At 47.5% G+C, this 25,000-nt stretch overlaps 1 protein-coding gene across 9 annotated transcripts in view; it reads right to left on the bottom strand.

Moving 5' to 3' along the window:
- LOC139758195 (uncharacterized) overlaps window positions 1-25,000 on the bottom strand; it is a 307,882-nt gene that overhangs the window by 17,974 nt on the left and 264,908 nt on the right. For 7 of the 9 annotated variants that reach the window (XM_071679429.1, XM_071679431.1, XM_071679428.1 and 4 more), the window contains one exon: window positions 10,452-10,596. In XM_071679429.1, the coding sequence (XP_071535530.1) occupies window positions 10,452-10,594 (143 nt within the window). In that variant the 5' untranslated portion in view covers window positions 10,595-10,596. Of the gene's footprint in view, window positions 1-10,451; window positions 10,597-10,754; window positions 11,009-23,849; window positions 24,023-25,000 lie in introns of those variants that run through there. The other 2 variants (XM_071679427.1, XM_071679433.1) reach the window with 2 other exon arrangements.

Here is a 25,000-nt window from a genome sequence, read left to right on the forward strand (position 1 = left end):
CTGCAACTGTCAACACTGGTCACACTCCTGCTCTGCAACTGTCAACACTGATCACACTCCTGCTCTGCAACTGTCAACACTGGTCACATTCCTGCCCTGCAACAATCAACACTGGTCACACTCCTGCTCTGCAACTGTCAACACTGGTCACACTCCTGCTCTGCAACACTCAACACTGGTCACATTCCTGCTCTGCAACTGTCAACACTGGTCACATTCCTGCCCTGCAACAATCAACACTGGTCACACTCCTGCCCTGCAACAATCAACACTGGTCACATTCCTGCTCTGCAACTGTCAACACTGGTCACACTCCTGCTCTGCAACTGTCAACACTGGTCACACTCCTGCTCTGCAACTGTCAACACTGGTCACACTCCTGCTCTGCAACTGTCAACACTGGTCACATTCCTGCCCTGCAACAATCAACACTGGTCACACTCCTGCTCTGCAACTGTCAACACTGGTCACACTCCTGCTCTGCAACTCTCAACACTGGTCACACTCCTGCTCTGCAACAATCAACACTGGTCACATTCCTGCTCTGCAACTGTCAACACTGGTCACACTCCTGCTCTGCAACTGTCAACACTGGTCACACTCCTGCTCTGCAACTGTCAACACTGGTCACACTCCTGCTCTGCAAACTGATCAACACTGGTCACAATCCTGCTCTGCAACTGTCAACACTGGGTCACATTCATGCTCTGCAAACACTCAACACTGGTCACATTCCTGCTCTGCAACTGTCAACATGGGCACACTCCTGCTCTGCAACAGTCAACAATGGTCACACTCCTGCCCTGCAACTGTCAACACTGGTCACACTCCTGCTCTGCAACTGTCAACACTGGTCACACTCTGCTCTGCAACTGTCAAACACTGGTCACACTCTGCTCTGCACTGTTCAACACTGGTCACACTCCTCTGCAACATTCAACACTGATCACACTCCTACTCTGCAAACTGTCAACACTGGTCACACTCCTGCTCTGCAACTGTCAACATGGTCCACATTCTGCCTGCAACAATCAACACTGGTCACATTCCTGCTCTGCAACTGTCAAACACTGGTCACACTCCTGCTCTGCAGCTGTCAACACTGGTCACATTCCTGCCCTGCAACAATCAACATGGTCACACTCCTGCTCTGCAACTGCAACACTGGTCACACTCCTGCCCTGCAACAGTCAACACTGGTCACACTCCTGCTCTGCAACTGTCAACACTGGTCACACTCCTGCTCTGCAACTGTCAACACTGGTCACACTCCTGCTCTGCAACTGTCAACACTGGTCACATCCTGCTCTGCAACTGTCAACACTGGTCACATCCTGCTCTGCAACTGTCAACACTGGTCACATTCCTGCTCTGCAACTGTCAACACTGGTCACACTCCTGCTCTGCAACTGTCAACACTGGTCACACTCCTGCTCTGCAACTGTCAACACTGGTCACACACCTGCTCTGCAACTGTCAACACTGGTCACACTCCTGCTCTGCAACTGTCAACACTGGTCACACTCCTGCTCTGCAACAGTCAACCTGGTCACATCCTGCTTGCAACTGTCAACACTGGTCACACTCCTGCTCTGCAACTGTCAACACTGGTCACACTCCTGCTACTGTCAACTGTCAACACTGGTCACACTCCTGCTCTGCAACTGTCAACACTGGTCACACTCCTGCTCTGCAACTGTCAACACTGGTCACACTCCTGCTCTGCAACTGTCAACACTGGTCACACTCCTGCTCTGCAACTGTCAACACTGGTCACACTCCTGCTCTGCAACTGTCAACACTGGTCACACTCATGCTCTGCAAATGTCAACACTGGTCACACTCATGCTCTGCAACTGTCAACACTGGTCACACTCCTGCTCTGCAACTGTCAACACTGGTCACACTCCTGCTCTGCAACAATCAACACTGGTCACACTCCTGCTCTGCAACTGTCAACACTGGTCACATTCCTGCTCTGCAATTGTCAACACTGGTCACACTCCTGCTCTGCAACTGTCAACACTGGTCGCACTCCTGCTCTGCAACTGTCAACACTGGTCATATTCCTTCTCTGCAACTGTCAACGCTGGTCACACTCCTGCTCTGCAACAGTCAACACTGGTCACACTCCTGCTCTGCAACAATCAACACTGGTCACACTCCTGCTCTGCAACTGTCAACACTGGTCACATTCCTGCTCTGCAACTGTCAACACTGGTCACACTCCTGCTCTGCAACTGTCAACACTGGTCACATTCCTGCTCTGCAACTGTCAACACTGTCACACTCCTGCTCTGCAACTGTCAACACTGGTCACACTCCTGCTCTGCAACTGTCAACACTGGTCACACTCCTGCTCTGCAACAATTAACACTGGTCACACTCCTGCTCTGCAACTGTCAACACTCGTCACATTCCTGCCCTGCAACAATTAACACTGGTCACACTCCTGCTCTGCAACTGTCAACACTGGTCACACTCCTGCTCTGCAACTGTCAATACCTGTCACATTCCTGCTCTGCAACTGTTAACACTGGTCACACTCCTGCTCTGCAACTTTCAACACTGGTCACATTCCTGCTCTGCAACTGTCAACACTGGTCACATTCCTGCTCTGCAACTGTCAGCACTGGTCACACTCCTGCTCTGCAACTGTCAACACTGGTCACATTCCTGCTCTGCAACTGCCATCACTGGTCACACTCCTGCTCTGCAACAATTAACACTGGTCACACTCCTGCTCTGCAACAGTCAACACTGGTCACACTCCTGCTCTGCAACAATCAACACTGGTCACATTCCTGCTCTGCAACTGTCAACACTGATCACACTCCTGCTCTGCAACTGTCAACACTGGTCACACTCCTGCTCTGCAACTGTGAACACTGGTCACACTCCTGCTCCGCAACTGTCAACACTGGTCACATTCCTGCTCTGCAACTGTCAACACTGGTCTCATTCCTGCTCTGCAACTGTCAACACTGGTCACATTCCTGCTCTGCAACTGTCAACACTGGTCACATTGCTGCTCTGCAACAATCAACACTGGTCACATTCCTGCTCTGCAACTGTCAACACTGGTCACACTCCTGCTCTGCAACTGTCAACACTGGTCACATTCATGCTCAGCAACAATCAACACTAGTCACATTCCTGCTCTGCAACTGTCAACACTGGTCACACTCCTGTTCTGCAACTGTCAACACTGGTCACACTCCTGCTCTGCAACTGTCAACACTGGTCACATTCCTGCTCTGCAACAGTCAACACTGGTCACATTCCTGCTCTGCAACTGTCAACACTGGTCACACTCCTGCTCTGCAACTGTCAACACTGGTCACATTCCTGCTCTGCAACTGTCATCACTGGTCACACTCCTGCTCTGCAACAATTAACACTGGTCACACTCCTGCTCTGCAACAATCAACACTGGTCACATTCCTGCTCTGCAACTGTCAACACTGGTCACACTCCTGCTCTGCAACTGTCAACACTGGTCACACTCCTGCTCTGCAACTGTCAACACTGGTCACACTCCTGCTCTGCAACTGTCAACACTGGTCACACTCCTGCTCTGCAACTGTCAACACTGGTCTCATTCCTGCTCTGCAACTGTCAACACTGGTCACATTCCTGCTCTGCAACTCTTAACACTGGTCACATTCCTGCTCTGCAACAATCAACACTGGTCACATTCCTGCTCTGCAACTGTCAACACTGGTCACCCTCCTGCTCTGCAACTGTCAACACTGGTCACATTCATGCTCAGCAACAATCAACACTAGTCACATTCCTGCTCTGCAACTGTCAACACTGGTCACACTCCTGCTCTGCAACTGTCAACACTGGTCACACTTCTGCTCTGCAACTGTCAACACTGGTCACATTCCTGCTCTGCAACAATCAACACTGGTCACATTCCTGCTCTGCAACTGTCAACACTGGTCACACTCCTGCTCTGCAACTGTCAACACTGGTCACATTCCTGCTCTGCAACTGTCATCACTGGTCACACTCCTGCTCTGCAACAATTAACACTGGTCACACTCCTGCTCTGCAACAATCAACACTGGTCACATTCCTGCTCTGCAACTGTCAACACTGGTCACACTCCTGCTCTGCAACAGTCAACACTGGTCACACTCCTGCTCTGCAACTGTCAACACTGGTCACACTCCTGCTCTGCAACTGTCAACACTGGTCACATTCCTGCTCTGCAACTGTCAACACTGGTCACATTCCTGCTCTGCAACTGTCAACACTGGTCACATTCCTGCTCTGCAACTGTCAACACTGGTCACACTCCTGCTCTGCAACAATTGACACTGGTCACACTCCTGCTCTGCAACTGTCAACACTGGTCACACTCCTGCTCTGCAACCGTCAAGACTGGTCACACTCCTGCTCTGCAACTGTCAACACTGGTCACATTCCTGCTCTGCAACTGTCAACACTGGTCACACTCCTGCTCTGCAACTGTCGACACTGGTCACATTCCTGCCCTGCAACTTTCAACACTGGTCACATTCCTGCTCTGCAACTGTCAACACTGGTCACATTCCTACTCTGCAATTGTCAACACTGGTCACACTCCTGCTCTGTAACTGTCAACACTGGTCACATTCCTGCTCTGCAACAATCAACACTGGTCACACTCCTGCTCTGCAACTGTCAACACTGGTCACACTCCTGCTCTGCAACAATTAACACTGGTCACACTCCTGCTCTGCAACAATTAACACTGGTCACACTTCTGCTCTGCAACTGTCAACACTGGTCACATTCCTGCTCTGCAACAATTAACACTGGTCACACTCCTGCTCTGCAACAATTAACACTGGTCACACTCCTGCTCTGCAACAATCAACACTGGTCACACTCCTGCTCTGCAACAGTTAACACTGGTCACACTCCTGCTCTGCAACTGTCAACACTGGTCACATTCCTGCTCTGCAACAATTAACACTGGTCACACTCCTGCTCTGCAACTGTCAACACTGGTCACATTCCTGCCCTGCAACAATTAACACTGGTCACACTCCTGCTCTGCAACTGTAAACACTGGTCACACTCCTGCTCTGCAACTGTCAACACTGGTCACACTCCTGCTCTGCAGCTGTCAACACTGGTCACACTCCTGCTCTGCAACTGTCAACACTGGTCACACTCCTGCTCTGCAACAATTAACACTGGTCACACTCCTGCTCTGCAACTGTCAACACTGGTCACACTCCTGCTCTGCAACTGTCAACACTGGTCACATTCCTGCCCTGCAACTGTCAACACTGGTCACACTCCTGCTCTGCAACTGTCAACACTGGTCACATTCCTGCTCTGCAACAATTAACACTGGTCACACTCCTTCTCTGCAACTGTTAACATTGGTCACGCTCCTGCTCTGCAGCTGTCAACACTAGTCACACTTCTGCTCTGCAACTGTCAACACTGGTCACATTCCTGCTCTGCAATTGTCAACATTGGTCACACTCCTGCTCTGCAACTGTCAACATTGGTCACACTCCTGCTCTGCAACTGTCAACACTGGTCACACTCCTGCTCTGCAACTGTCAACATTGGTCACACTCCTGCTCTGCAACTGTCATCACTGGTCACACTCCTGCTCTGCAACTGTCAACACTGGTCACACTCCTGCTCTGCAGCTGTCAACACTGGTCACACTCCTGCTCTGCAACTGTCAACACTGGTCACATTCCTGCTCTGCAATTGTCAACATTAGTCACACTCCTGCTCTGCAATTGTCAACATTGGTCACACTCCTGCTCTGCAACTGTCAACATTGGTCACACTCCTGCTCTGCAACTGTCATCACTGGTCACACTCCTGCTCTGCAACTGTCAACACTGGTCACACTCCTGCTCTGCAGCTGTCAACACTGGTCACACTCCTGCTCTGCAACTGTCAACACTGGTCACACTCCTGCTCTGCAACTGTCAACACTGGTCACACTCCTGCTCTGCAGCTGTCAACACTGGTCACACTCCTGCCCTGCAACTGTCAACACTGGTCACACTCCTGCTCTGCAACTGTCAACACTGGTCACACTCCTCCTCTGCAACTGTCAACACTGGTCACACTCCTGCTCTGCAACTGTCAACACTGGTCACACTCTTGCTTTGCAACGGGCAACACGGTCACACTCCTGCTTTGCAAAGGGCAACACTGGTCGTGACCTTTTTACCATACTCTAGGCAGCCACAAAGAACTCGTCATTGGAACAAACACATTAGTTTTAAGTATAACACTGATCTCTCTCTCTCTCTCTCTCTCTCTCTCTCTCTCTCTCTCTCTCTCTCTCTCTCTCTCTCTCTCTCTCTCTCTCTCTCCGGTGTCACTTCATCAGACTTCTTTGAGCGTCGCTTCTCTGACCTGAAGATGTCTCTCATCCCTTGGCATCCAAAGTATCTTATTATGAGCACCTCACCAGGAGATGATGTGTAGTCTACTCTTTCATCATTGTCTAGTCCGGTGCTGGACTTGGGGAACTTTTGAGGCACCTGCTTGCATCAGGGGACAAGAAACCTCTCTCGTATATTCCTCTTCATTCGTATATGATTAAGCACTCGCTTGCTCGATAAGTTTATCCATAATTCATGAACAGCTTTGATTTTAGAAATTACGGACCTGTTCACTGTGACCTGCTGAATGGCTAAAAAACAAAAGAGCGCCATATCTGCACACTTCATCAGCTTATCCACAACAAAACTGAGTTGTTCTAACAATCAAGAGTAGACATAGATGTCTGTGGATGACTTCCTTTGCTGATGAGCAGAGCATGAAAAGCTGAAGCCTCGGTGGCTTCATGTTCTATCTGAGACTAACAATTTCAGCTGGCCCAGTCTAAGTATCAGCTAAGTACAATCGCCGACAATCGTCGACTGTTATGCTTCTCGACAAAGCTCCAGCGAGCTCTCTGTCTCGACTCGCAGAGCCGGAGGGCTTGGTCCTGCTTCAGTAGGCTTGTCCCAACACGCAAGGGTCACAGAGGTGGACGGCTTTTGATCAGTGACGTGTGGTAGTGTCCAAGTAGATGTGTTATGAGGCAGACTGTTGACCTCAAGTATGTCACTCTGCCTGTACGTAATTTGGGGTTGACTTGAACTGGTCCATTGAGTTCTGAAAACAACAGCTTAGATCTTGTGTCTGTTGAACAAACTACATGAATGGTCCCTGGTAACCATCTACACTAGAGGAGTATCCACAAAAAAAACCCATTTTCTAATAATCCGATGGTGGATGAGAGGGAACCTGAGAGTTCCAGTTCTTATCCACAGACGGCACAGTATTTGATCGTATGAAGACTACTAGACCCTGACTGCATGGATCTTACAGGATGTCTACGACCTTATACTCTGTGCCGATGATCGTGACCAAACAGTGTGGGGAGACGCAGTGTGTTATCATTGCTGAACTGTTGTATGACACAGTGAGAAACCTCAACAGCCACCGAACCGGCTGAGACTGTTTTGCCGTTCAGCCAGCAGGGCGACCCTTGTTGCAGACATTTCTTGCGATACCTTCTACTTGCAAAGCAATGCAGATGGTGAGGAGAGGCAGGCCGGTGGATCTCACGTCGGCGGAGGAAGATCTGGCCCAAGTTGCATATAAAGCGGTAAAGATTCCAGAGGAAGATGATAAGGAAGATTCAGACAACGTCTGGTTCCTCCTACACGTCTCGAAAAATGTTAAAAAGTAACCATTTATGAACAAGAAGTCGAGAATGTTCTTATAAAAAAAAAGGAGGAGAGGCTGAAAGGGAAGAAGTTTAATTCAAGTGAAGCTTAACAATGATGATGATAGGGAAGCTAAGACGATATTGCTGGCATACAGAGCAACTACCTCGCAACCAGCCAGGAGAAGTGTCACTAAGGGGAACATCCTAAGGCCATGAGGCCATCGTACACTGGGCAGGGGAGGTGAAGGTCTTGACCCTGGAGGATATTGTTCAAACACCGAGTGTATATTTCGAAACTGATATATTTTACATGTGTCACAGGTACGGGCGTGAGGGATATTGTGTGGAAAAGGTGGCCCAAAAGGGGTCGGTGTCTGCTGCACGTTCCCACTGCTCAAGTGATCATTACACTTGGAATCGTAACCGTCCTCTTAGGCCACGAACAAAGCTTCAGAGAAAACGAGACTATACGAGACAGCAGTTCATCCCTGATTCACAGCTTCAAGCCTTGGCACGGCTCAATCCGCACCAGAAGCTCGAAAAGGATTTCCAAAGAACACAAAACAAGAACTCCGTCGACTGCTCTCAGCAGGGAGACTAGCAAACTGTATAGAGACGACTCCTCATACAGAAAACGGAAACTGATTTGGATCCATTGTTACTAAGGAAGACGCTGGTGGAGCGCATAGTGAAGGATCCAGCCAACGTGTCAGGATATTACCTCACTAAAGGAAAATGAAACTGTTGTTCCGGGTCCCTTGGGTCAACAGGAGAGACGGGCGGACTGTATACTGAGCAACACACACGTCCATTAGTCAGGCGTCCATCTTTCTCGGGTACAGATCTTCTCAGACCACCAACCCCTGCACGGCTCTCCCCTCCCCAGATCCCCAACCCTGTACAGCATTCCTCTCCCCAGACACTAACCCCTGCACGGCCCTCTTCTCCCCATACAGCCAACCCCTGGCGAGTTTCTTTAACGAGAGAGAGAGAGAGAGAGAGAGAGAGAGAGAGAGAGAGAGAGAGAGAGAGAGAGAGAGAGAGAGAGAGAGAGAGAGAGAGAGAGAGAGAGAGAGAGAGAGAGAGAGAGAGAGAGAGAGAGAGAGAGAGAGAGAGGTGTAGGGTTCTGTGAGGTACGTTGTCTGGGTACACGTTCTTTGTTTCCTCATTCATATACCCCGTCAGCCTGAGGGTTGAGGTATATAATGATGTTGCTTAATGTTGGCTGCAGCAAGGGAGGGTAACCAAGGTAACATAAACAATGTTCATTATGTACGTCGCTGGATGGCTGAGGGGGATCTCTTCGGTGCCTTCAGGCTCTGAGGGAACGAAGGATGTTCCTTGTTTGTACTGATGTCAGGGTCTGAGATATGTCTATAGTTTGTATCATTATTATATTCTAATCTTTTTGCTTTACTTGTTGTGTTGCTTAAGCTTGGACTAGTTGGGAAATACCACCCTACTGACGTAGGAGTATTGAAGTGATGGTCGGGAACCATCTTACACACTCCGTGTCAGTACGTTGTACACACCTGCCGCCCCTCCAAACTTAGGCGTGTTCAAGTGATAGCTGGACCCACGTCAACAATCATGCATTTCAAGAATCACATGAAGGATCATCTCAAGGAAGATGTCAAGGATCACGTCGAGGATCATCTCAAGGAAGATGTCAAGGATCACGTCGAGGATCATCTCAAGGAAGATGTCAAGGATCACGTCGAGGATCATCTCAAGGAAGATGTCAAGGATCACGTCGAGGATCATCTCAAGGAAGATGTTAAGGATCACGTCGAGGATCATCTCAAGGAACATGTCAAGGATCACGTCGAGGATCATCTCGAGAAACATGTCAAGGATCACGTCGAGGATCATCTCAAGGAACATGTCAAGGATCACGTCGAGGATCATCTCGAGAAACATGTCAAGGATCACGTCGAGGATCATCTCAAGGAACATGTCAAGGATCACGTCGAGGATCATCTCGAGAAACATGTCAAGGATCACGTCGAGGATCATGTCAAGGAAGATGTCAAGGATCACGTCGAGGATCATGTCAAGTGTATATCCACTCGCTGGACACAGTCATGGTTGAGTTGGTAAATCATTAGAGAAGATTGGATGGCCAGCAACTCTGCCCTGGTTAATGAAACTGGCCTTCACCTGCCTCCCTTATTACAAGAGCCAAGACATACATAAACCATAGTAAATACTTTTTAACGTTGGTGTAACCGTTCATTTACTCCTGGCGGTGTTTCTCTTATTACTACGACAACGGCCACTACTCTCACACAGACGCTTACTCACTGAATAGCATACATACAACATCCACTGGTTACTGTCAGGTGATGTGTCTTCTACATAGGTACAGAACCCTACCATAACATCCACAGTCCCACAGGTGAATGTATTCCTATACATATAGTGCTACTGAATTCCTCTGGTCGTATTGTCTCAGGCTGATTCCACACGAGAAGTCACAGATGATGGAACGTTTTGAATGCCAGCGGTCATAGATAATATCCTACACTTACATGTTCGAATAAGATTACTTATGCCAACATAGCAGAACTGTGTTGTAGCACAGCGATGATTGTACCAGTGTGAGGGAACAGATCTAGTGTGTGATGTGGAGCATTAGTTGCCAATCTCTGTGTCGCTCGTGTGTGGCCTCTGTGCATCCTACAGACACACAGGACAAGTCTTGACCACCAGAGGGCAGCGAGGATCGTGGTTACAATGTGGTTGAGACACTCACCTGTGGGAGGCGGTCCTGGAGACTGGAGGCGAGTCTCTCTTCTTTCTCGAGAGGTCAGAGGCCAGATCGTTACGTGTCGGGTCGAGGCCGGAGAGGTCACGCCCCAGCTGGCTCTCTGTGGCAAACACACTGCCACACGCCATCCCTGGAAACATCAACACCAACTTTAGCCACAGGTCTTCTACCGTCACCACAACATGTCTAGTTCACATGGCCTTAACGTTCTAACAATTGATATGATGTTACGGGCAGATGATATGCAAATATACATATTTGGGTCAAGCGAGAAGTGTTTACACGAACCTACAACAACACTAGGAAATACAGGGATACAACAGCTGGCTTGTTATTGTGTTTCGGTAACGGTCGTGGGAACACTTGGGAAATCGGGTAAAATCCCTTCACGAGGAACCCGCCCCCGCGCTGCAGGGTCGAGTGTGGTGGGTGCAGGATGAGAGGGTGGCGGGAGGAAGGTTGGGTGTGGTGGGTGCAGGATGAGAGGGTGGCGGGAGGAAGGTTGGGTGTGGTGGGTGCAGGATGAGAGGGTGGCGGGAGGAGGGTTGGGTGTGGTGGGTGCAGGATGAGAGGGTGGCGGGAGGAGGGTTGGGTGTGGTGAGGTGCAGGATGAGAGGGTGGCGGGAGGAAGGTTGGGTGTGGTGGGTGCAGGATGAGAGGGTGGCGGGAGGAGGGTTGGGTGTGGTGGGTGCAGGATGAGAGGGTGGCGGGAGGAGGGTTGGGTGTGGTGAGGTGCAGGATGAGAGGGTGGCGGGAGGAAGGTTGGGTGTGGTGAGGTGCAGGATGAGAGGGTGGCGGGAGGAAGGTTGGGTGTGGTGGGTGCAGGATGAGAGGGTGGCGGGAGGAAGGTTCCAACTGCAGCAGACAGCTCTCATGTCACACTGGGCGACGGAGGTGGTGCGGGTCAGGAGGGCGTCCGGCCCCGCTATCTCACTGCCACAAAGTGTCTCTTGTGATAACGGCCACTGCTGAAGAGCGGGTGATAAGATAACGAGAAGCCAGCGAGGCTGATACGGAGAGAGAGAGAGAGAGAGAGAGAGAGAGAGAGAGAGAGAGAGAGAGAGAGAGAGAGAGAGAGAGAGAGAGAGAGAGAGAGAGAGAGAGAGAGAGAGAGAGAGAGAGAGAGAGTGTGTTGCTTCTTAATCTGTGGTTGATTCATCGCTTTGTCCCTTCCGTCTTTCTCCGTGCCAAGCGCACCCCTCCCCCCCTCGCGCGCGAACACAAACACACACACACACACACACACACACACACACACGGCTCTGATGTCAGAGTTAAGAAGGACTGCATGACTGCGTGTGGGGAGCAAGGTAGGAGGAGGAGGAGGAGAGCGGTGCACTAGCGGGCGAGGCTGGCCACTGCTCCCCCAGTATGCAAGGCCACACCTCCCTTGACCATAACAGCCGCTCGACCTTCACCGTGTGTTGGCGGAGGGCTGGACACTGCCTGGGGCATACCTGGTCTCCCCGAGGGATGACACCTGCCACAGCTAGGGGACGGGAGGAGGTTCTGACACCTGACATTGCTGGGGGGAGGCCTTCTGACACCCGGCACAGCTTGGGAGGGGAGGGGGTTCTGACACCTGGCCCAGGTTGGGGACTACTGATACATGATACCGATTGGAGCCTCCTGACACCTGGCACAGCATGGGGGCCTCCTGACACCTGGCACAGCATGGGGGCCTCCCGACATATGATATTGGTTGGGGCCTCTAGCACTAGATACCGGATGGGGACCGTGACACTCGACACAACACGGGGCCTCTGGACACACGGGGCCTCTGGACACACGGGGCCTCTGGACACCTGATGTAGGGTAAGGCCTCATAGGCCGGAGCCCCGTGACACCTGGGACAGGTTGGGACCTCGTGACACCAGACAGTGGCCGGAGCCCCGTGATCTCCGGAGCAGGAGCCTGGCAGGCCTGGTACAGGACCTGTCAGTGTCGCCAGGGAACGCCCCCGTCAGACCCACTCACCAGGATAACCGCTACATCATTAATAAGCCGTTAGCCCCGCTGGAGACCACCTTAACCGGGTAATAACTCCATCCAGCAGTAATTGCTCGTCTCGCACTTCAATTCTTGAGGTGGCATTACTGGGTTGCGGGAGGATGTGGGTGGTATCTGCCAGGAGAGACGTGGGGCTGGACACTGCTGGTCGTAAGAGCAAAGGTGCTTGGAGGAGGAGGAGGTGTGGCATGTGAGGGAGAGTTTGGCGAGGCAGGTGACCTTCCCTCCCGTTAGCTGGGGCTGGTGGTGGAGGACTGACTCCACCACCACCACCACCACCACCACCACCACCACCACCACACACAGGATGTGCCAGTTTGGATGGCTGGGGAGGTGGGAAGGCACTGAGGAAGACCTGATGTGAAACAGTAGCCACCTTATTGTTAGCGGACACTCTTAGCACGTCCTTCACCCGATGTTGGGTCCAACCTGAGCCTCAGTAGAGTCGAGAGTCCCCACAGGAGACACCTCGGAAACGGCTCTCGTGATCCTGAAGACAAAGCACAGCCGACTATTCGGGTGGAGGAAGGGCAGAGTGAGGCGTTCTCTGGGTCGGCCCAGCCAGCACAAAACATTCTTCCGGCTGACTGACAGTGAGCAGGATGCTCACCTTCGCTACAGTGGACACATCAAGAACCCAGTTTCCTTTTTTCCCACGTGTCACACTCCGTAGACCCAACGGGTTCACTACCTTTTGGCCTTCATCCTGGGGAAGTAATGAAGCCGCACGTTTCTGGTTGATATCTATCGTGCACAGTGCGGTAAACAGACACGATGGCCGGCAGTACGGGGTGGCTGGAGGTATGTGGCCTCCTGACGTGGCATGTGGTAGTGTAGTGTGTGATGTGAAGTGGTGTAGTATGTGGCGTGTGGCCATGTTTTTAGGTGACACGTGGTGATGTGACGTGTGGCCTCCTGGGGATTGTGGTTAAGTCATGTGACTTGTGATTATGGCACGTGGTTTCTGGTAGTGTTATGTTGTATTTTGAGACGTGTGATAATCCTACATGACACGTGGTCATGTGACAGTTGGGTGTTATGTGAGTTGTGCTTGTGTTAGGTTGAGTGCTATGTGTGACGTATGCTGGTGTTATGATGTGCTATGTGACGTGTATCTGTCACGTGACTTATATGTTTATGGTGACCAACATATCACGGGCGAAAAATGCCCCAGTCGAGGCCAACTTGAGTAAAGAAAATGGGAAGGGGTAAAATGAATGAGGAAATTAATCAGGGTTCCGCAAGTGTTTGTAGACCTGACTCTTAAAGGAAGAAAGGTTACAGGAAGAGGGAAAGACGAAAGAAGGAAGGGAATTCCAAGGCTTTGCTGTTCGAGGAGAGAAGTGAGGTACTATAACGGTCAATCCTCGTGTGATTAATTTCCACATACAAACTATGATGGGTAGCAGTAGCCTGAGGCGTGCCCTGGGTCCAAGCCTGAGTGGCAGGGACACAGGTAAATAGCTCATGAAATCAGGGGCTATAATGATATCTGTGGAACAGAGAGACGATAGCAAGAACATGGCTGATAGAGAGAGACGGTCGGAGAGAGAGATGATGCCCGGAGAATCAGTGAGACGGAAGGTTTCTGCTTCCAACCTCGATAATAGAGACGTGAACGAAGCACTCCACATACGGGTGACTAAAGCTCCGGCAGATGTGAATTTCTTGGTCATGAAGAAAACTTCACGTCATGTATACAACACTCCCAGCTTTTTGGGAAGCAGACTCTGTGATATTGATTATGTTGGTCGTCCAGGATAGAGTGGAGGATGTGGCTATGGTCTTCACGTTCATGTCATTACAGGATCGAACGGATGGAACTGTGGAGTTTTGAAACTGAAAAGTGGGGAATGAATGACAACAGAAAAAGGGAAAAATTTACATTTCAACACTATCAATTTTTACCCAATTTACTGCTTCCCTACTCCGACATCTTGCACAGATCCGAACCGAGAGAAAAAAAAATATGTTCAGTATGAGAAAGAGAACGGGTATGGTGGTGGTGGTTTGAGAGAGAGAGAGAGAGAGAGAGAGAGAGAGAGAGAGAGAGAGAGAGAGAGAGAGAGAGAGAGAGAGAGAGAGAGAGAGAGAGAGAGAGAGAGAGAGAGAGAGAGAGAGAGAGAGAGAGGTTTTTTTTTGACAGAAACGAAATAAACAAGCAATGATCAGAGTCAGCTCAGAGAAACATTCGCTTAGGACACGAGTTGGAATGGCATTCGGTCCATTCACGTTGACCACCTGCAGCTGTAAGAGAATACGAAGGAGGTTGCACGTAATACAGACAGATTGTGTGATGTAGAAGCTTCATCATAACAGTGAATAAGGTTTGAGGTTGAGGCTGAAGAAAGACCATTCATGGAGAGAAGAAACAGAGTAGGCGATAGGACAGAACCCTCAGGGACACCACTGTTGATAGGATATGAGAGGGAGGGGAGGGGGTGTCACTCCATCACCGGCTCTTGCGATGACTCGGCGAGAGAGGAAGCAATACAACAGAGAACAGAGAGAAGCAGGGGAGCCAAATGAAGGGAGGTTACATGGCAAAGACTTATGCCACACCCTGTCACATGCTTAGGAGATCTCGAAGACCACGACAAAAGTTTCATCAAAATCCCTGAGTGATGAGGAACAGATGTGGGCCACACAGGAGAGATCAAGTGTAGACATTGCACTGCTAAATCTGTATTGGTGATCAGAAAGAAGAACTTAAGAAAGTGAGGATTAAGGAAAGTCTTGATAAGGCCAATGGGGCAAAAGATAGATTGGCCTCCTTTCCTAATGATGGGTTCCACGAAGGCACGCTTACAAAAAGGAACAATCTGGGTTGCCAGACACAGACGAAATAGGCGAGCAAGAACTGATGTCAACTCAGAGGAACATTTTCTCAGGACTCGAGGAGGTCTGCCATCTGGGCCGTACCGGACGTCTTGCCTACATGGAACTGGGAAAGTACTTCAAAGACCCAGTGTGAAGATGTTACACACGTGGTAGGCTCAGTGGCTGGAGGTGAGAAAGGAAGACTCGACACACTATCATCTAAAGCTGAAATCGAGAAGAATGAGGTGACCAAGGAGAGCAGCTTTATCTGAGGAAGAGTTAGCTATAGACGGGTCAGGTAGTGGGGTAGTGTGGTATATGATATGTGGTAGTCTTATATGACGTGTGCGAGATGTGACTTATAGTCGTGTTTTGTGACGTGGTAATGTGTCACGTATGATGGTCCGCTATGTGTCACGTATGATGGTCCGCTATGTGTCACGCATGATGGTCCGCTATGTGTCACGTATGATGGTCCGCTATGTGTCATGTATGATGGTCCGCTATGTGTCACGTATGATGGTCCGCTATGTGTCACGCATGATGGTCCGCTATGTGTCACGTATGATGGTCCGCTATGAAATGCATTTAAGTGCTATGTGACGTGGTAGTTTGTTATGTAACGTGAGGCAGTGTATCACTCGGCGTGTTATTATGCTGTATGACGTGTTATTATGAATTGTATGACGTGTGTTATTGTACATTGCAATGTGTGGGTAATGTCTACTGTGACATGTGATCGTGTATTATGGAACGAGTGGCAGTGATCTGGGCCTTTATTTACATGCAGAGAGGTTAATGAAAGGGGGAAAAAGGGACATTTTGGAGGAAGTGAAAAATCTGTCTTTTAAATGTGCCATGTCACAGTTACTGGAAAATACTTGAGAGGATAAGCGGGTTCCAAAGCTTCGAGGTGTGGGGGAAAAAACAGTTATCAAAATGGCCCACCCTTGAGTTGCCAGCGGCCAATAGTAATCATGTGACGCAGCAGCTTGTTGAGTATTGCGTACTCTATCTAGTGGTGGGGGGCACACAAGCAGCCAGCTCTCGGGAGCAAACACCGGAGTAATGCATACAGAGAAGGGAAAGTGAACCAACATTGTGGCGTAGGGCAAGAGGGTCAAATTTGGTAATTAGTCTCGAACAGTTTATATGTCGTACCGCTTTCCACTCAGCTCTGTCAAGTTCTAGATCTAGATGACGAGTGTAGTGACGGAGTAATGTTATGTGAACCTGTTAGTGTGTAGTGTGACATATGGTATCATCTTACGCGACGTGACGAAGTGTTTTATGTGAATCGTGGTAATGTAACACATAGTAGATGAGTTATGAGACTTGTGGAAGACTGGCTGTGTTACTTGTGGTAGTGTGTTATGTGATCGTGGTATGTGTGTTATATGATCGTGGTATGTGTGTTATGTGATCGTGGTATGTGTGTTATGTGACTTACGGTAATCTTGTGAGATGTGAGCTCGTCCAGTAAGAGAGTTGTGGTAGTGCGTTATGTGACTTGTAGTAGCGTTACTATTTGGTCTTGTTATGTGACTCATGATCGTGCTAAGTGCCATGACGTAGTATCATGTGACCTACGACAAAAACGTCACGTGACAGTGGACCTTGTAGTTGTGATACGTAACATGGGGTTCTGATACGTAACATGGGGTTGTGATACGTAACATGGGGTTGTGACGTAACATGGGGTTGTGATACGTAACATGGGGTTGTGATCGATAACATGGAGTTGCGTTACACAAGTCATGGTTGCATTATGAAACTCATTGTCTTGTCACATGACTTATGGGAATCTTGTATGTGACGATATGAATGTGTAGCTGTCACGTGACTCATGTAGGAAAGTGTGACGGATGAGAAATTAGATCCTTTATGAATGGTGAGGAAAAGTGTGGTTTTGGGACGAGTGATGGAGTGTGTCACATTACTGTCTTGCTTACGTGTTGACACATGTTGGTGTCATACGACCGGCAGCAGAGGCATATATATATATATATATATATATATATATATATATATATATATATATATATATATATATATATTTTTTATTATATAAGGAGGGCAAGGAATAGAGTGAATTGGAGCGATGTGGTATACAGGGGTTGACGTGCTGTCAGTGGAGTGAATCAAGGCATGTGAAGCGTCTGGGGTAAACCATGGAAAGCTGTGTAGGTATGTATATTTGCGTGTGTGGACGTGTGTATGTACATGTGTATGGGGGGGGGGGGCCATTTCTTTCGTCTGTTTCCTTGCGCTACCTCGCAAACGCGGGAGACAGCGACAAAGTATAAAAAAAAAAAAAAAAAAAAAATATATATATATATATATATATATATATATATATATATATATATATATATATATCTTTTTTTCTTTCTTTCAAACTATTCGCCATTTCCCGCATTAGCGAGGTAGCGTTAAGAACAGAGGACTGGGCCTTTGAGGGAATACCCTCACCTGGCCCAATTCTCTGTTCCTTCTTTTGAAAAAAAAAAAAAAAAAAAAAAAAAAAGAGAGAGAGAGAGAGAGAGAGAGAGAGAGAGAGAGAGAGAGAGAGAGAGAGAGAGAGAGAGAGAGAGGTGAGGGAGTGGTGGCAATGTGAGGCAGGTGTGCAGGTGGCGGCTGGACATAATCATTGGGCCGGCCGCTCCCGGAGCTGGGGTGCACACACACACACACACACACACACACACACACACACACACACACACACACGAGTGCACAGGCACATATAAGGAAAGACAGACAGACAGGTAGACAGACAGACGGGCAAACACGAGTGCAAAGATGCATATACACATATACAAACACACAGACACAAACACAGACACACACGAGATAATATCAGACCAGCATATCTTGTATGTGGATAAGAGAATATTCAGCAAGCTGTCCACATCGTACATAAGGCCAATACTAGGATATGCATCCCATGTTTAGTTACCGCAAAGAGAAGGTCCAGAGGAGGACAGAAAAGATGGCGTCAAAATTAAATAATGGAGATTAAGGGAAAGGCTAGAGGCCTTGAATTTGCACACAGTGAAAGAGAAAGGCGTGAGGGGTGACCTGATCACAACTTTTAACACTTCAAATCAACACACAAATCAACACTTCAAATCAACACACACACACGCACACACACACGCACACACACACACACACACACACACACACACACACACACACACACACATACACTGCAATGCCAACACATGTACATATACTCATAATAACCCTCGTACACATGTGCTAATACATCAGCGACCCAACACACACACACATGACACCAGCGGTGGGTCATGCACACGCCACATAACATCATCAGAACATCTGTTTCTTCTGACTCACTCGCTCTACCTCGCCATATATATATATATATATATATATATATATATATATATATATATATATATATATATATATATATATATATATATATATATATATATATTATCCCTAGGGTTAGGGGAGAAAGAATACTTCCCACGTATTCCCTGCGTGTCGTAGAAGGCGACTAAAAGGGGAGGGAGTGGGGGGCTGGAAATCCTCCCCTCTCGTTTTCTTTTTTAATTTTCCAAAAGAAGGAACAGAGAAGGGGGCCATGTGAGGATATTCCCTCAAAGGCCCAGTCCTCTGTTCTTAACGCTACCTTGCTAACGCGGGAAATGGCGAATACTTTGAAAGAAAATAAATATATATATATATATATATATATATATATATATATATATATATATATATATATATATATATATATATATATATATATATATATGAATATATATATATATATGAATATATATATGAACCATTATGTGACATTCATTTTTTCATTTCATTTCAAGCTAGAAGTTTCAGTTTTCTAAATTATTTCTTACATTTTTCATATGTATAAATATGTATATGTGTGTGTGTGTGTGTGTGTGTGTGTGCGTATGTATGTGTATATATATATATATATATATATATATATATATATATATATATATATATATATATATATATATATATATATATATATATATATATTATCCCTGGGGATAGTGGTGAAAGAGTACTTCCCACGCATTCCTCGCGTGTCCTAGAAGGCGACTAGAGGGGACGGGAGCGGGGGGCCAGAAATCCTCCCCTCCTTGTATTTCTTAACTTTTTAAAATGGGAAACAGAAGAAGGAGTCACGCGGGGAGTGATCATCCTCCTCGAAGGCTCAGATTGGGGTGTCTAAATGTGTGTGGATGTAACCAAGATGTGAAAAAAGGAGAGATAGGTAGTATGTTTGAGGAAAGGAACCTGGATGTTTTGGCTCTGAGTGAAACGAAGCTCAAGGGTAAAGGGGAAGAGTGGTTTGGGAATGTCTTGGGAGTAAAGTCAGGGGTTAGTGAGAGGAGAAGAGCAAGGGAAGGAGTAGCACTACTCCTGAAACAGGAGTTGTGGGAGTATGTGATAGAATGTAAGAAAGTAAATTCTCGATTAATATGGGTAAAACTGAAAGTTGATGGAGAGAGATGGGTGATTATTGGTGCATATGCACCTGGGCATGAGAAGAAAGATCATGGGAGGCAAGTGTTTTGGGAGCAGCTGAATGAGCGTGTTAGTGGTTTTGATGCACGAGACCGGGTTATAGTGATGGGTGATTTGAATGCAAAGGTGAGTAATGTGGCAGTTGAGGGACTAATTGGTATACATGGGGTGTTCAGTGTTGTAAATGGAAATGGTGAAGAGCTTGTAGATTTATGTGCTGAAAAAGGACTGGTGATTGGGAATACCTGGTTTAAAAAGCGAGATATACATAAGTATACGTATGTAAGTAGGAGAGATGGCCAGAGAGCGTTATTGGATTACGTGTTAATTGACAGGCGCGCGAAAGAGAGACTTTTGGATGTTAATGTGCTGAGAGGTGCAACTGGAGGGATGTCTGATCATTATCTTGTGGAGGCTAAGGTGAAAATTTGTATGGGCTTTCAGAAAAGAAGAGTGAATGTTGGGGTGAAGAGGGTGGTGAGAGTAAGTGAGCTTGGGAAGGAGACTTGTGTGAGGAAGTACAGGAGAGACTGAGTACAGAATGGAAAAAGGTGAGAACAATGGATGTAAGGGGAGTGGGGGAAGAATGGGATGTATTTAGGGAATCAGTGATGGATTGCGCAAAAGATGCTTGTGGCATGAGAAGAGTGGGAGGTGGGTTGATTAGAAAGGGTAGTGAGTGGTGGGATGAAGAAGTAAGATTATTAGTGAAAGAGAAGAGAGAGGCATTTGGACGATTTTTGCAGGGAAAAAATGCAATTGAGTGGGAGATGTATAAAAGAAAGAGACAGGAGGTCAAGAGAAAGGTGCAAGAGGTGAAAAAGAGGGCAAATGAGAGTTGAGGTGAGAGAGTATCATTAAATTTTAGGGAAAATAAAAAGATGTTGTGGAAGGAGGTAAATAAAGTGCGTAAGACAAGGGAGCAAATGGGAACTTCAGTGAAGGGCGCAAATGGGAAGGTGATAACAAGTAGTGGTGATGTAAGAAGGAGATGGAGTGAGTATTTTGAAGGTTTGTTGAATGTGTTTGATGATAGAGTGGCAGATATAGGGTGTTTTTGTCGAGGTGGTGTGCAAAGTGAGAGGGTTAGGGAAAATGATTTGGTTAACAGAGAAGAGGTAGTAAAAGCTTTGCGGAAGATGAAAGCCGGCAAGGCAGCAGGTTTGGATGGTATTGCAGTGGAATTTATTAAAAAAGGGGGTGACTGTATTATTGACTGGTTGGTAAGGTTATTTAATGTATGTATGACTCATGGAGAGGTGCCTGAGGATTGGCGGAATGCGTGCATAGTGCCATTGTACAAAGGCAAAGGGGATAAGAGTGAGTGCTCAAATTACAGAGGTATAAGTTTGTTGAGTATTCCTGGTAAATTATATGGGAGGGTATTGATTGAGAGGGTGAAGGCATGTACAGAGCATCAGATTGGGGAAGAGCAGTGTGGTTTCAGAAGTGGTAGAGGATGTGTGGATCAGGTGTTTGCTTAGAAGAATGTATGTGAGAAATACTTAGAAAAGCAAATGGATTTGTATGTAGCATTTATGGATCTGGAGACGGCATATGATAGAGTTGATAGAGATGCTCTGTGGAAGGTATTAAGAATATATGGTGTGGGAGGCAAGTTGTTAGAAGCAGTGAAAAGTTTTTATCGAGGATGTAAGGCATGTGTACGTGTAGGAAGAGAGGAAAGTGATTGGTTCTCAGTGAATGTAGGTTTGCGGCAGGGGTGTGTGATGTCTCCATGGTTGTTTAATTTGTTTATGGATGGGATTGTTGGGGAGGTTAATGCAAGAGTTTTGGAAAGAGGGGCAAGTATGAAGTCTGTTGTGGATGAGAGAACTTGGGAAGTGAGTCAGTTGTTGTTCGCTGATGATACAGCGCTGTTGGCTGATTCATGTGAGAAACTGCAGAAGCTGGTGACTGAGTTTGGTAAAGTGTGTGAAAGAAGAAAGTTAAGAGTAAATGTGAATAAGAGCAAGGTTATTAGGTACAGTAGGGTTGAGGGTCAAGTCGATTGGGAGGTAAGTTTGAATGGAGAAAAACTGGAGGAAGTAAAGTGTTTTAGATATCTGGGAGTGGATCTGGCAGCGGATGGAACCATGGAAGCGGAAGTGGATCATAGGGTGGGGGAGGGGGCGAAAATTCTGGGAGCCTTGAAGAATGTGTGGAAGTCGAGAACATTATCTCGGAAAGCAAAAATGGGTATGTTTGAAGGAATAGTGGTTCCAACAATGTTGTATGGTTGCGAGGCGTGGGCTATGGATAGAGTTGTGCGCAGGAGGATGGATGTGCTGGAAATGAGATGATTGAGGACAATGTGTGGTGTGAGGTGGTTTGATCGAGTAAGTAACGTAAGGGTAAGAGAGATGTGTTGAAATAAAAAGAGCGTGGTTGAGAGAGCAGAAGAGGGTGTTTTGAAATGGTTTGGGCACATGGAGAGAATGAGTGAGGAAAGATTGACCAAGAGGATATATGTGTCGGAGGTGGAGGGAACGAGGAGAAGAGGGAGACCAAATTGGAGGTGGAAAGATGGAGTGAAAAAGATTTTGTGTGATCGGGGCCTGAACATGCAGGGGGGTGAAAAGAGGGCAAGGAATAGAGTGAATTGGATCGATGTGGTATACCGGGGTTGACGTGCTGTCAGTGGATTGAATCAGGGCATGTGAAGCGTCCGGGGTAAACCATGGAAAGCTGTGTAGGTATGTATATTTGCGTGTGTGGACGTATGTATATACATGTGTATGGGGGTGGGTTGGGCCATTTCTTTCGTCTGTTTCCTTGCGCTACCTCGCAAACGCGGGAGACAGCGGCAAAAAAAAAAGAATATATATATATATATATATATATATATATATATATATATATATATATATATATATATATATATATATATATATTATCCCTGGGGATAGGGGAGAAAGAATATTGAGTGAGTGTGTTAGCAGTTTGGGTTTACGAGAGCGTGTATTGGTGATGGGTTTACGAAGGCGTGTATTGGTGATGGGTTTACGAGAGCGTGTATTGGTGATGGGTGATTTGAATGTCAAGGTAAGTAACGTGGCAGCTGAGGGTGTCATTGGTGCCTACTAGGTGTTCAGTGTTATGAATGGAGATGGTGAAGAGCTTGTAGAGTTGTGTGCTGAAAAAAGACCTGTGATTGGGAATACCTGGTCTATAAAAGAGAGATGTAAACAAGGATAAGTATGTGAGTAGGAGAGATGGTCAACGGGCATTAATAGATTACATATTAATGGATAAGCGTGTGAAGAGAGACTTTTGGATATAAATGTGGTAATAGGGGCAGTTGGTGGGATGTCTGATCACTATCTTGTGGAGGCGAGGGTGAAGATTTGTAGAGGTTTTCGAAAAAGAGGATACAGTATCAGGGAGAAGAAAGTGGTGAAAGTTTAGGAAGGAGACTTGCGTGATGAAATACTAAGGGAGATTGAGTTTAGAATGGCAAAAGGTGAGATCAAATGAAGTGAGGGGAGTGGGTGAGGAATAGGATATTGGATTTAGTGAAGCAGTGATGGCATGTACAAGAGATACGGTGGGTTGATGAGAAACGCAAGTGAGTGGTGGGATGAAGATGTAAAGTTGTTAGTGAAAAAGAAAAGAGAGGCGTTTGAGCGGCACTTATAGGGCAGGAGTGCAAATGACTGGGAGATGTGAAAGAGAAAGTGGCAGGAGGTAACAGACGAAGAATGGCCCATCCGCTCATATACACATAGACGCCCACACACGCACATATATACATACATATACATATCAACATATACATATATATATATATATATATATATATATATATATATATATATATATATATATATATATATACATATATATATACATACACATATATGCACATGTACATATTCATACTTGCTTGCCTTCATCCTTCTTGTGTGAATATGGGTGGTGTGTGTGTGTGTGTGTGTGTGTGTGTGTGTGTGTGTATCAGGTATACACGTTGTATCCTTATGTTACTTGCTCTTCCTCATGTGGTGTTGTACTGACCTTGGTGCATCAATAATACCTCGAGCCTCGCTGGCTGACCTGCTGAAGGTCAGTTGTGACAGTGATCAGGGAGTCAACAGCATTGACCTGGGCCTCAACGGTGACCCGGACGACCAGCAGTGATCTAATCTAGCAGTGACTTGTGCCAATATTTTGGTAGAAGTGACTGTGCCTGCAGTGACCAGGACCAGAGGTATCCCACACTAACGGTGACTCTGACCAGCAGTGGTCGAGGCGAAAAACGACTCTGACCTGCATTGATCCCAATCGACAGTGACCCTGACCTGTAGTAACCGGGCTCAGCAGTGATCCGGAACAAAGAAATCTAACCTAGCGGTGATACGGACTCAGATCAGCAGTGATCGTGTAACAACAGTGACAAGCATAGAAGAAGTCCCCCCCCGCCATCAACAGTAACTGGGATCCAGCGCTCATCCTAAACAGCGGTGACCCGAACCAGCGGTCATCCGAAACCAACAGTGACCCTGACCAACAGTGACCCTGACCAACAGTGACCCTGACCAACAGTGACCTTGACCAACAGTGACCCTGACCGACAGTGACCCTGACCAACAGTGACCCTGACCAACAGTGACCCTGACCAATAGTGACCCTGACCGACAGTGACCCTGACCAACAGTGACCCTGACCAACAGTGACCCTGACCGACAGTGACCCTGACCAACAGTGACCCTGACCAACAGTGACCCTGACCAATAGTGACCCTGACCGACAGTGACCCTGGCCAACAGTGACCCTGACCAACAGTGACCCTTACCAACAGTGACCCTGGCCAACAGTGCCCCTGACCAACAGTGACCCTGACCAACAGTGACCCTGACCGACAGTGACCCTGACCAACAGTGACCCTGGCCAACAGTGACTCGAGCCCAGCTGTGACTTCGGCCTTTACTTAAAGGCCACCGAGGTACCACCCTGGTAGAGCAACACAATGCAGAACGCATCACGACATAAGGTCCGTTATGCCGAGTCCCATACTGGGAACAACGGCCGTAGATGAGGTCTAGAGGAGGCAGGCTAGAGTGGAGCATGTTCTAAACTGCTGCTTAACATGAGTGGTATTACCGCTACTTGGTGTAGCACAATGTGCTAAACTTAACCATTACTTCCCAAGCAGGAAGCTGAGAGAG

This window comes from Panulirus ornatus, chromosome 29 (assembly GCF_036320965.1).
Source record: "Panulirus ornatus isolate Po-2019 chromosome 29, ASM3632096v1, whole genome shotgun sequence".
Classification (NCBI taxonomy): Eukaryota; Metazoa; Arthropoda; class Malacostraca; order Decapoda; family Palinuridae; genus Panulirus; species Panulirus ornatus.